We start from the raw sequence: 14,200 nt of genomic DNA, 5'->3' as shown, positions 1-14,200 counted from the left end.
TGTCTTTGATCCTCATCAGATTTACTTGAAATATTTTCAATGGTCAGAACTTCATTTCCCTGATTATTTTATATGTGCTCGGTATCTACGTCATACGTAAATTATGCATCATGTTTGCAACCATTTTAATGTTATGTTTTTGTCAGGGTGTTATCGCTACTTATAGAAATCTTTGCCCAGCTCTAATGGCCCTTTATATAAAATGTTTTCACATTTACTTGTGGATCTCATGCCTGTGTATGCTTCTAATTAAATATTTACCAAACTGAGTGTTTCTCGGGGAGTAGTGATGTCCACTTAAATGAATGCCTAATGTCAGGTAGAGACTCTTAGCATCTCCATAGGCCCCGTATGAAGCTGGATTTTACCTTTCCTTTCAAAACAGATAAATGCATTTGCCCATCCGACAAGGGGGTGGGGAGTAATGGGTTCATTTTGTCAGAAGTGCATCAAATAAGAAAGCTCCTTGACTCTGCTCATGGAGGTTGGGAAGCAGTAGAGGTTAACATTCCATTGATGAAAGTGAAATGTGCTCAAAATAGTCCTGACTTTGTGGGAGGGGGAAGGGGGAAAGGGTGATTGTAGATCAGAGAGAGCAACATAAATACATGTGAATAAACAGCCTTAACACCTAATTACAATGATTTTGAAGGGGGTGTTACCGAATACATCTAGGCTGTGGCTTGGAGAGGTAGGAAAGGATCATTGGTTTGTCTCCTTCTCTTTGCAGTGTAGATATATAATTTTTTGTCAGTGTATCTGTAAAAGTTCTTCTAATTTAAGACATGCCAGAGCTAAACGATCTCCTAATGGGACACAGAGATTTCAGCTTTTTATTTATTTATTTATTTATGGCTGTATTGGGTCTTCGTTTCTGTGCGAGGGCTTTCTCTAGTTGTGGCAAGCGGGGGCCACTCTTCATCGCGGTGCACGGGCCTCTCACTGTCGCGGCCTCTCTTGTTGTGGAGCACAGGCTCCAGACCCCGCAGGCTCAGTAGTTGTGGCTCATGGGCCCAGTTCCTCCGAGGCATGTGGGATCCTCCCAGACCAGGGCTCGAACCCGCGTCCCCTGCATTGGCAGGCAGATTCTCAACCACTGCGCCACCAGGGAAGCCCAGATTTCAGCTTTTGATTGTGCTGAACATAAACATAAACAGTTCACATCTACCAATTGCTCATTTTCTTTCTAATGATACCAATACTCAACAGAAGCATTGATCATAATTACAAAAGCAGATATTTCTTTAATGTGAGTTTATAGTTACCATTAGAGTACATTTCAAACACTAAGGTGAAGAATTCTAGACTTACGTCAGCAACTCACTGATTAAGTCCAACCATTGAGTTGGTAGAGAAGTCGCTGAAAAAGTATCTTCATCAAATATTGAACAGAATATATTTTACAACGGTAGTTACAAATTAGAGGAATTTTTTTCCCTTTGTGTGCACATTTATTCTCACCCCTGAAATTGTTTTCTGGAACTGAAAATTACATAAATAGCTTGCCTTTCTAGTCTAGTTAAATAATAGATTTTTTAAGTAAGAAAATGAATGATAAACATTTTTTATACCATGTTTTTTCATACTTGGTTTAAGAGTATTTACAAGGAATCTTAAAATAGAAGATAACAAAAGTTCCCCGTAGAAACTAGAGAAAGGTATAACCACAAAAGGTAGGATCATGTAATAGAGGATTGAGGCTAAGACTCTGGTCCCTTAATGGACAGTCTGGGCATGTACAGTCCAGTATCGCCACCACAGCTGTGTGTGTGGCTATTGTGCATTTGAAGTATTGCTGGTCCAGACTGAGATGTGTTGTTCCTGCACAACACACACCGGATTTCAAAGACTTTGTCAGTGAAAGAAAGAAAAAAAAAACCCAATACTTTAAAAATAATATTGGTTATATGTTGATATGATAATGTTTTGGATATTTTGAGTTAAATCAAAAATAGCGTTAAAAGTAATTTTAGGGCTTCCCTGGTGGCGCAGTGGTTGAGAGTCCGCCTGCCGATGCAGGGGACACGGTTTCGTGCCCCGGTCCGGGAAGATCCCACATGCCGCGGAGCGGCTGGGCCTGTGAGCCATGGCCGCAATGGGAGAGGCCACAGCAGTGGCAGGCCCGCGTACCGCGAAAAGAAAAAAAAAAAAGTAATTTTATGTTTTTTTTTTTTTTAATGTCGCTGCTAGAAAATGTCAATGTGCATATGTTGCTCTCATTTGTGGCTCTTATTGTTGTTGCCTCCTAGACAGCACAGGGTACGTTTGACATCGTTTTATGAGAGTTTAGCTTATGTCTGAATAGATGGCTCAGCTGGGAGGTCAGTGTGCCCAGAAGCAGGACCAAGAGGCTCCTTGGCAATTTTGTTTTGAAGCTCATCCTGTATCCAGATGAACAGGTGACTGAACTGTGTTTCAAATTAAAAACAAAAAAGGTATCTCACATTTTTAGAATGATTACCTACGTTGCTTGTTAGCAGTAAAAGGTCAAGGATGCATAAATTAAGTATTGTCCTATTATGCCCACAGCAAATGGAAACTTGGTTGCTCTCTGTTCCTTGTCTTCCTGATTTTGTAAGGCAAGGAGTGTCCTCCCCAAATTCCTCTAGTTAACCTATTCGATGAGGTGATTCCCCACACTCTACTTCAGTTACCTTTGGTAAATAAAATCTCCCCAACTAGTACCTGCAAAATTAATCTGGAAAGTGTCTAAATAAGTACTAAATAGTGTATCATTCTTTAAAATAACCCATATTTATCTGTAAGTTGGGATGAAATATGTATGAGGTACATACTCCTGTTTGCTGTGACTCCTTAAGGGGAAAAGTATATTTAATTGAGTGTTTCTGCCTAATGATTTAAAGTCAACATGCATCTTATTTATGCATGTATGTATTTATGTATCTATCTCGCAGATACTTATCACCTACTCTGTGCCAGGCTCTCCCCAAGAAAATCAGTATATGTTTGTCTAAAAATAACTGACACAGCTTCGTATGAGTCACGCCCTGCTCTAAATGCCTCATGTATATTAACGCATTTCTTCTTCTAACAGTGAGATAGGTAGAGTTATCCATGTTAAACTGAAGCGCGGAAGTGATGTAACTTTTCCAAGTTCTCACAGCTCATATGTAGAATTGCTGGTAACCAAAGCCTGCAGTCTGGCAGCTCCCAGAGTCCATGCTCTTATCTAAGCTGCGTAAAATATTTTGTTCCACTTACTTTTGTCTCCCGGCTGCCTTAGCCAGACTTGCCCAGATGATGTGTTTTCTGTTTCTGTCATGAGAATGACGGGCCATACGAGAGCTTTTTTCTTAAGCCAGGGTATTTTTTTGAACAGCCCTTTGTGAATTTATGATTGGCCACATGGAATAGTGGGTGGGATTATATAGTAATTATGCAAAATAACCTCACGTAACAGCCTAAACTCAGACTGTGGCCTGGAAATCTTATGTATCTTTTATGCTTAGGCATTCAGATGTTGTCATTTCATTGTCATCAGCATCATAATGTCTATGCAGTTCTCTGGTGGTTTGTCACTTTTCTAGTGAACGATTAGTTACGTGAAGAGTATCCATAGATTGTCAGAATTCCTTAGGTGTGGCCCAAGTGTATTCTGTTGTACTAAACTGTTTCCAGACTTTATAAGAGATTGGGATACAAATTTGGTTTTAAGTTCTCATCTTAGTTCCTCCGAAGGGTCCTTGAAATTGTTTTCAAGGAATATTCCACCATCTAATGCACCAAGGAGGAATCAGATTACCTGCTACCCTATCTTGTCTTTGAGAACCTCTTTGAGAAATAATACAGGAAATTATATTTTTCTTAATCTAAAGCATTATCCCAATTTCAATATACGTCTTCCCTCCTTCATGCTTTAAATTAATATATGAAACAGAATGGTTAACAGCTTGACTAAGTGGTCCTCAAAATGCCTAACCACCTCATTTCAAAAGTATCCTCCAGAATTTTATGTCTGAAAGGGTTCCTGATTACACGTATCCATTCATGAAACAAATATTTACTGTGTATGCTCCTACCGTACAGGCCCTATCATGGCAGTTTCCATGAATAGAAGGCATGTTTTTTTTCCCTCTCCTTGCGCTTACACACTATCCGTACTAGTTCATAGTAGTAAATGTAAGGTAGGAATTACACCGGTCTAAGAAAACACTACATAGCACACCATGTCTGGCTAAGTTATTTTGTAGAATTCTAGAGTTCAGTGATGCTCTAAAGTTGTAGTCTGGTGCTCTCATTTACCAGGTGAATTACGTGAGAAAAGTGAGGCCCAAAGATGTGATGTGTGACTCATTCAATAAGAGAATGACAGGTGGAACCAGCAGAGAGCCCCGGACTCCTTGTGGTCCTTGCTGTAAAGAGGGATCAGGCCCTGCCCTGTGTCCTGTACATGTAAATTCCTGCATACCCAGTGTTCCAGGAGTATCTTTGCTGGAAAAATGAAGGACACATTTGCATTAACCCATTACTTCTTTTCAACTCATGCCATTCCTTATGTAATTACCCCCAAGCACAAAATTCAGGTTATCCACTATTCAGATGAAGACTTTGCTAAGATTTGCAGTTTTAATTGAAACTGCTCTTTTCCAAAAGTGGTTGACAAGTCAGGGATACGTATCTAGAGATGAAAAACTCCAAGGCAGGAGAACAGATCTCAGAGTCCCCAGGAGGGGGACATAAATGCCAATTACACATTGACTTTAATTCCTGGTTTGTCATAGCTGTCTGCAGGTGTGTGTCTTGGCTGTGGACTATTCTCAGGGCCTCATTTGTATTTGAGAATTTCTTTAATAATGTTACCTCTCCAATGAGCTCTTTAATCTCTTGACTTTCAGTTCTTTCTCTAGATAGAGGAAAAAACTAATTGGCAGGTGAATGTAGTTACTGGTTCTTTTGGTTATTGAAGATGAAAGATTTTTGGGAGGGGGGTCTTCCCACTGATTTTCTTTAAAGACAGCTTGGGGATAGCATACCTTTTGGCCTGGAAGATGAGATGCTAAGGGTTCATTTTTGTTTGTTACCATTACCCCCATCACCAGCACCACCAGCGCTACTCAAGTGGCCTTCCAGATGAATAGCTGCTCTCTGGGTAGAGAGCTAATGTTACTCTGTGCCATGTACTTGCGTTGATGAGCTGCTGTCCCACTCCTGTCTGCTGAGGAGGAGGCTTGTCATTGGCAGGTGCAAGGTAATCTTGAGATTCACTGAGTTTATGTTTAAGCAGGGATGAATTTTTCTCCCTCGTAGTGGAATTGAGGGCTTGAGTTTGTTACTAGATGGATTGGGTGAAAACACAAAAACAGGTGAACATCTCCACAAATTTTTGACTTGCCCCCCGAATGCCCCAAATTGGACCATACCCTGTGTCTGTGCCCTTTTTAAACTTGGTCCTGAGTTACTTCACATCCTATGGTACGGGCGCCCTTGAGGTTTACCTCCTATACAACACTGATTTCCTGTGTGATTTTTGCCAGAACTTCAACAGGTGTCTACGTGCTTTCCCGGCCCTCTTCTGCTTCCGTAGGTTAGTTATCAGGCCTTGCCAGAGGAGAGTTCCAGGGTGGGTCAGTACAGACAACATGCAGAGGACTCCTTCCTTCCCAGGGATTTGAGTCAGCCTTGCTTCTGTGTGTGTAGACCTCCCATTCCTTGCCCTGTCTTTGGCCTGTAATAACTCTGGCCAGATGCCTACAGGGAAACTATGAAAACCTCTTTGTTGGAGGTACTAGTTTTTCAGCCCTACCACCGCTCCTGGGCTGTTCACATTCCTCACATTTATCCATCTCCTTAGCTTTAGACAGATAAGGCTGAGCAGTAGTGTCAGTGTGGACATCTGACCTAAGGAGTCCTCTTTATATTTTCTTCTTTCTGTGTTGTTGTATGATGATAGTACTTCTCATGAGAAAGATTTACCTTACTTTCAGCCCTTAATTGGCTTTTCTCGCTGATGTGGCTCCTTGTTGCTTTATAAAACATGATTAGATGGAGTGTTCAAGTGAGTGATCTGACAGTCAGAATTTGGAGGCAGCTGTCCTTCTGGAAATTTCCATATTGATTTATAAAATGATTTTTGGAGCAACAGGCAGTTTGAAAGGATTTTGATGCTGCTCACCAGCAGTGTGGCTGAACTTGATGCTTGTACAACGTGCCGTCTCTAAGCTGACCGGTGGGAACTAAAGTCGTAGTTAGGAAAGGGAATTCTGGACTTTCAGATCATGGGGTTGGCTTCAGGGTGCTTGACTCCTCAGTACAGGTATGTAACAGGTATGTAACCTCGGCCATGACCAAAGCCAAGCATTTGCCTTAATGCTATAATACAGACCCTGTGTGTTTGCTAAGGGATACCACATACCACTTTCTTTTATTTATTTATTTATTTTTTACAACTTTCTTTTGACACACACACGTCCTCTTGAAAGGTTTTGTAAAGGAAAAGCATCGCTCAGTGTGTCCATATCCATATGTTTAGTATATACTAGGATTAACCTAGTATTAAAGGTTCTTCCGGTCCAGTCCATTCCCCCCCCCCACCCCCCCAATTTCCTAACTCCAGCTCTGTTGGTACTGGGTGTAGTTAGCTGCATCATTTTGATTCACGTATTGTGAAACCAGTCCCAAGAATATCTGTGACTGCCATCTTGTTTGTTCTTCTTGAAAGTTCTTAACACAGGCCTTGAGAACTTATGGTGGGCTGAAACTACATGCAGTTTTTCTGTAGAGGCATTCATTCATATTTTTGAACAGATTTTCAAAGGAGTCTGAAAAGGTTAGAGAACTGCTTTACCATAATGTCTAGGAGTCCTCCAGGAATGTTCCAAATCTCTTCTCTGTGGAGTATAATTTATGTAAGGCCTTAAAGGTTCAGCCATTTTTCCTTCTCTCTTGATATCAGTCATCCTTTAGGTTCACAGCATCTTTTAGGCTCAAAGCAAAATTGAACAGAAAGTACAGAGAATTCCCGTATCTCTCCCCCCTGCCCCCCACGTACTTCCTCCTCTGCCATCAACAATCCCACTCCAGCGTGGTACATTTATTATAATTGGTGAGCCTACATGGACACAGCATCATCCGGAGTCCATAGTTCACTAGGGTTCACTCTGGGTGTTCTACATTGTATGGATTTTGACAAATGTGTAAATGACATGTATCCATCATTATACTTCTATACAGAATAGTTTCACTGCTGTCAGAATCCTGCCCTCACAGCTGTTCATCCTGTCTCGTCCTGCTAACCCCTGGCAATCAGTGATCTTTTTACTGTCTTCGTATTTTTGCCTTTTCCAGAACGTCACAGTTGGAATCATACAATATATAGCTTTTCGACTGGCTTCTTTCTCTTAGTAATATGTATTTCAGATTCCCCCATGTCTTTTCATGGCTCGACAGCTCATTTCTGTTTAAGGGCTGAAAAATATGCAGTTGTGTTCATGAACCACAGTTTATTCATTCACTTACTGAAGAGCGTTTTGGTTGCTTCCAAGTTTTGGCACCTATATATAAAGCTGCCAAAAACATCCACGTACAGATTTTTGTGTGGACATAAGTTTTTTACTGTTGGGATGTATGGTAAAAGTTTGTTCTATCCAAAGCCATCTCTCAGAGTGGCTGTACTGTGTTGTATTCCCAGTAACTGAACGAGAATTCCTTTTGTTCCCTATCCTCACCTGCATTTGTGGTCAGTGTTTTGGATTTTGGCTATTCTAATAGATGCGTCGTGGTAGCTCATAGTTGTTTCAGTTTGCATTTCCCCAGTGACACGTGTGGAACATCTTTTCCATATGCTTGTCATCTGTATGTCTTCCTTGGTAAGGTATGCAGGTCTTTTGCCCGCTTTAAAATTGGGTTTTTCATTTTCTTATGGTTGGGATTTAAGAGCTCTTCTATATTTTGGATTACAGTCCTCTATTAGAGATGGCTTTTTGCAGATATTTTCTCCCTGTGTGTGGTTCAGCTCTCTTTCAGTTGTTTTTTAAAATCTTAGACCCACAAAGTCATACTGTGAGTGAGGTCAGCTTTTACAGTTGTGCTGGCACAGGGGGCTGCTAGTGAGCTGTGTTGCAAATTCTCAGCCTTAACTACCTTGATGCTTTTTTTTTTAACATCTTTATTGGAGTGTAATTACTTTACAGTGGTCTACCTTGATTCTTTATTTTCAGGTCAACGTGACTGTGGACTACATTAGACCGGCCAGCCCAGCCACAGAGACGGTGCCTGCCTTTTCAGAGCGTACCTGTGCCACTGTCACCATTGGAGGAATGTGAGTGTTCTGCCTGGTAGCAACTCAGCCATAGCTGAGAGGTCTCTCCTCATTCAAGTCTCTCCTCCCTTTTGTCCTGATTTGCTTTCCGTTACTCTTAACTCAGTGGCTTATAATTGTTATGTGCCTGTGTAGCACTTTGTGTGCAAAGTACTGCATAATCGCTCATTAGTTAATCATATACTTTCATTATTGTCATTATTTAAGACTTATTGGGCTCTGTGTGCTTGGCACTATGTAGCACTTATTATTACTATTAATAATGCCGTTTATTGAGTGTCAATCGGGCCCTTAGGTACTGTGCAAAATTAGAAAGATTCTCTGCATATTAGTTTAATTGTAGGCCAGAAAGAGAAGAGAGGTTAATTGGACCTTTTCTTTGTATAGATGTATGTAATCAGTAGGTGACAGGGTCTCCCTCTTCTACTCCGCTGGCCTTACCCTGGTTCCATTCCAAAGTCTTTTGCGAGCTCGGTTGAGGAACAGCCTTCCAAGGAGCTATCTGATGGGGGCAGTAGGAAGCCTGCTGGGCCGTGCTTCCACAATAAATATTAAAACAGTCAGTCCCCAGGAGCAATTCTTACCCTGCGTAAAAGACACCAGCATGCTAATTGTCTCCTTCTCTATTTCACAGTCTTAAATGGTGTTTGTTACCAAACTGGTATTTTTCTTTTCTTTTAAAAGGGCATGGTGGAGGGGAAGAAAAGGATAGGCTTCTCATCAAAACAAGGATTGTTTTGTTGAAAGTACAGTGAAGCCCATTGGGAGAAACACCTCTCTGTAAGCTATAGCATGCCCCTGAAAGAAAGAGGATCTGGTGGCTAACTTACTTTCCAGAAGCTCTCCTGCCAAACAGGAGCTTCTCCCATCCGTTGCCCCGCTCCCCCTGCCCGCATTCGTGTTGTCACTTTTGGAAACATGTATTTTTAGCTACTGTTGCGGCTCCTATAGGTATTAATGTTGTTGATGTTCACGCAGCAATCGGAGACTTCACTTTTGCCGAGAGGAACTGAATATAGGCTTTTGATGTCATTACCTTAATATCATCACAGGCATCAGGTTATTTTTAGAAGCAGGTTCTTGAGAAATTAGATAATATTTTTGGAATGGGGGAAACTAGGAAATATTTTGCTCATTCTTCCATCTGTATGACTTGCAACAACAATTATTACCAATTTGTCACCAATTCTTAGGAGCTTGATGCATGCTTTCCTCCTGTGGAAAGCTGGAAAGTTAGTATTCCCCTAGATTAATATTTACGCTGCCACATACAAGGAGTCCTCTCCGATAACTGCTCCTTCTATCTACTTACTGGTTAAAACAACACCACTGCTGTCAAAATGCACATCTTTTTATTTTTGGCAGATGGCTTCTATTCGTGTTTTTCTAATGACCCATTAGAGCGGATTCTTTCTTTTTTTTTTTTTCATTTGGTTACCATTGAAGTATATTTTCAAAATAAATTTACACTGCTTAAAATTAGATATTCTGGAAATGTTCTATGGGGCGTTAACATTGACCATTCTATCTCCCAGTTCTTGTAATTAGATCGTAAGTATTACTTTTGCATTATTTACCAAGGTATTTACCTTGGATTAGACCGGCTTGGCAGGGTACCCTGGGTGCATTGAGTTTCCTCATAGATTTGTTTCTACTAAACTAGACTTTATGAGTAAACTGCTGGGCGGTAGCTGGGAGAAATGTGGGGATGTACTAATATTTTTGAGACCAAACCTCACCAGATAGTAAGCTCCCTGAAGATAGGGATTTTTGTCTTGTTTATTCTCTGCTGTAGTCTCAGTATTCAGCAGTTGGTAGGAGTTCGATAAATCTGTGAGTGATTGTTTACTGTATTGCACAGTGTCCCTTTATGAAATAAAACTGGGAGTACTTAGATGTTTCATTACCTGGGACAGCTGTTTCTCCTGAGCTACAGGTTTATTTTAATCTGATAAATATCAAAAAAAAAAAACACCCTTGTATCTGATAGTTTTCCTTGTTTATTTGGTTATTGGAAGGTCAGTGCCAAAGATAGGGCATCTCTAGAAAGTCTTCCTGGTAGCATGCTTCTGATGTTCAAGTCTTCCTCATGGCTTCTCTTTGTTTTCCCATGGCCTTGATTTTGTTTTCATTTTTTCTTGAATTTTCTCTACTTAAATCATTCCAAATAATATTGTAGGAGAGTTGAGGTATTAATAATAATGTCCAAAATACTCAGCTTATATTTAGAATTATACCGAAATCCTTCTATCTGCTTTTAATGGTTATTCAGAAACGTTGGCTAGAGCAGGGGATTTAATTTTTTTATCCCAAATGTTTTAATTCCAATTTTATTTATTTATTTATTTATTTATTTATTTTTTGCGGTACGCGGGCCACTCACTGTTGTGGCCTCTCCCGTTGCGGAGCACAGGCTCCGGATGCGCAGGCTCAGTGGCCATGGCTCACGGGCCCAGCCGCTCCACGGCATGTGGGATCCTCTCGGACCGGGGCACGAACCCGCATCCCCTGCATCGGCAGGCGGACTCTCAACCTCTGCGCCACCAGGGAAACCCCTTAATTCCATTTTAAACACAAAAAGGTATTTATATCTCCAAATCTTTGATATATGGGCAGCAAGGACCCACTGTGAGTTGCATAACTTTCTCTATGGAATGATGACTTAAAAACACTAATTATGGAATCCTAGATCTTTGTGATTTACATCCCCCTCATCTGTTATAGTTTTCCTGCTCTGATTTTTGCACATGTTGCAGCCATTTAAAAGCCATTCCTCTTATTAAACCTTTTAAAACAATGTTTTATAAAGACACTTTCTTTTGGTACTCATTTCAATTATTGATATAAAACTTAGTGAAGTACATAATAAAAATGACCAGTATAAATCTGGGGACAGAAACAGATTGGGATAGAAGTGCACAGGTGTGTTAGAGTGGTCCCTCAGTCACTAACTGGTATCAGCCTCTGGGTTTTGGGGAGATCGTGGAACATGTGGGCCAGTTAAAGAAAGGTTGCTAGGAGAGCTCCTCTAGTAATTCATTGCCTCTCTCGTGAGAGGTCTTAGGCTTTGTTCAGCTTGTAGAGATGCTGCAGAATTAATGATCTTATCTAAACTGTGTCTAAACGACCCAATCTAAACTATGTCTGGGGCTTCACTGGTGGCGCAGTGGTTGAGAGTCCGCCTGCCCACGCAGGGGACACGGGTTCGTGCCCCGGTCCAGGAAGATCCCACATGCCACAGAGCGGCTGGGCCCATGAGCCATGGCCGCTGAGCCTGCACGTCCGGAGCCTGTGCTCCACACGGGAGAGGCCACAACAGTGAGAGGCCTGCGTACTGCAAAAGAAAAAAAAAAAAAAACAGATCGATTCTCGAATAGCTTTTCTCAAACTACTCATTCCAGGGGAAAGAGAAGGAAGAGACAGATGAGATGGCCTCTTTCAGGATTATTTCAAAGCAGATTTTTCAGTGTATTTCACATGCCAAAGTGTGTGAATTATCCCTATCCTCCATAGGGTTCCGTCTCATCCTCCTGTTGTTTTCTCTTGCTGTATGGGTCTGCGTCGAGTCACATGGTCTTTGGGAGGCCTCTCTGGTGGAACCGTCTTCAACTCCCCCTCTCTTGCCCTCTGGGGAATCAATGAAAACGAGGTTCATCATTCCTCTAATAGATTAAAATTTTTTTCTTGATTAACTTCACTATGGAGTTGGCAAGAGTTGTTACCTGTTAATCAAAATAGTTTAAATAAAAAGATCAAACTTTGAGTTGTTTCTCATTCTCTGGCTCCCAGGTTGGGAATTAGCTGATCCTTTTAGGCCTGGATTGTTACAGGAAGCTGTCAAGATGGCACTTCCTGTTAATTACTTTTTATTGTATTTAAGACACTTATATAACTCTTCTTGTGATTTAGTCTTCTATGTAATTAGCTTCAGTGATTAAAATCTCATTCTTCCGTTATTGCCAGAGCCTTCCTGGGGAGCAAGTTTTGTGGGGTGACCTTTACTTGTGCTGGACTTCCCAATTACTTTTTTTTTTGTGCGGTACGCGGGCCTCTCACTGTTGTGGCCTCTCCTGTTGCGGAGCACAGGCTCCTGATGCGCAGGCTCAGCCGCCATGGCTCACAGGCCCAGCTGCTCCGCCGCATGTGGGATCTTCCCGGACCGGGGCACGAACCCGTGTCCCCTGCATCGGCAGGCGGACTCTCGACCACTGCGCCACCAGGGAAGCCCCCCAATTACTTTTGAGCTCCAGTTTGGCAAACCCATATTACCTATTAACTGATTGCCCATGTCTTTTCTGCATATCACATTTTCAAAGAAAAGTGTTAAAAACAATTTTGTTCACATTTATAAAGGGCCACCTAAAAATATGACTTGGGGTCAAGCCTCACACGTGTACGCTCATAATTACCACCACCCCGTCCCCCATCCCTGGAAAATTGTCACATATCCAGTAGATAGTGTCATTTAAGGTTTTGCTCCCTTCTCATTATGTGAAGTATTTCACCATAATAGGAGACAATAGACATGGCCCATTTTGGAAAAGTGAAAGACGGCACAGAGATGAAACTGTGCAATAGGAACAGTTGGGAAATGCCTCATTTCTGCACAAGGTCAGTTTTTTGAGAGGTGATTGGAGTTTTGTAACTGTGATTTTTGAAACATTGTTTTAATCTCTGCTCCCGGCCACATTCATGTAAAGCCACTGCTGTCCACCTTGATGCCTGTGTGGTGTCCTTACTACCAGAGATGTTGTGGCAGATCTCTTGGGCTTGGAGCATCTTAGTTACTCTCTGTTGTAATGGTCATCATCTAGCAGGAGCAATGCCATCTTTATGAACTGCCTTTGCGGCTCTCTGGCTTCTTCATAGATAGTTTGTCTTTATTATTTTTATATAAATCAGACTATTACACTTACAACGAATCAGACTTCTTTTTTTTTTTTTTGATGCGGGCCATTTTTAAAGTCTTTATTGAATTTGTTACAATATTGCTTCTGTTTTACGTTTTTTTGGTTTTTTTGGCTGCGAGGCATGTGGGATCTTAGCTCGCGGACCAGGGATCGAACCCACACCCCCGGCATTGGAAGGCAAAGTCTTAACCACTGGACTGCCAAGGATGTCCTAGAATCAGACTTCTTTTCCTTTTTTCATTTTCATTGGTTCTAGTTTGCAGGCGTACTTCCTCAGCTCTTCTGTTAGTGACTGAGCATGAGGTTAAGGTATTCTCCTTCTTCGAGAAGAATTCTTTTCTAATCCTAGTTCAGTTTTTCTCAGCCATAGTAGGAAGCAGTGTCATACCATCCCTAGCTTTTCTGGCTTGAGTTCTGTAGCTGTAAGGCTTTTGCTGTCAGGTCAAATCTTAAAACACACTAATGTCTGACTTCCAAGCTAAACATAGGAAGAACGTGACCTCCTGAAACCCCATTTTCTGTCCTAGTGTTCTTACTCACCAAGTGGCCCACAATATTCTGAAGAGGCACTCTTTCAGTACCCGACATAGCATTAATGTCAGTGGCTCAGCCAGGAGGTAAAATCTGGGTTGTAGCCACCACTTTTCTGCACAGATTTTTTGTTTACGCTTCATCTACTTTAGTGGGTTTCCCCCTCCAACCTTTCCCTGCTTTTAAGGGAAAAGAAGACATCAGAAGAAACATTCCTCCTCTCCCCTCACCCCCAAACACCTAAATCATAAACACCTAACCAACTTTCACCTCTAAAAAGAGCCCCGTAGGTTGTTTTCTCAACCTCACAGGCTGTGTTGAGTAGTAGAATTATTTATGCCTATACACCATCCTGAAGACATTGGAAGCATCTGTGGCATTTAGCGTAGAATACTTTGGAAAGAATGGTTAAATAACTGCACCTATCTCCTGCTAGCTTTAGCACAGTGACCATTTTGAGAGAATGGCCCCATACAGCACC

At 41.5% G+C, this 14,200-nt stretch overlaps 1 protein-coding gene across 2 annotated transcripts in view; it reads left to right on the top strand.

Moving 5' to 3' along the window:
• SND1 (staphylococcal nuclease and tudor domain containing 1) overlaps window positions 1-14,200 on the top strand; it is a 418,829-nt gene that overhangs the window by 189,589 nt on the left and 215,040 nt on the right. For both annotated transcript variants that reach the window (XM_089917436.1, XM_022581894.3), the window contains one exon: window positions 8,178-8,278. In XM_089917436.1, the coding sequence (XP_089773562.1) occupies window positions 8,178-8,278 (101 nt within the window). The remainder of the gene's footprint in view (window positions 1-8,177; window positions 8,279-14,200) is intronic.

Source organism: Delphinapterus leucas, chromosome 9 (genome assembly GCF_059928025.1).
Source record: "Delphinapterus leucas isolate spDelLeu-1000000601 "Yukka" chromosome 9, BTC_Dleu_Yukka2, whole genome shotgun sequence".
NCBI classification, from domain to species: domain Eukaryota; kingdom Metazoa; phylum Chordata; class Mammalia; order Artiodactyla; family Monodontidae; genus Delphinapterus; species Delphinapterus leucas.
Note: the sequence above shows the minus strand (reverse complement) of the source record. Positions and strands in the feature narration are given on the sequence as shown.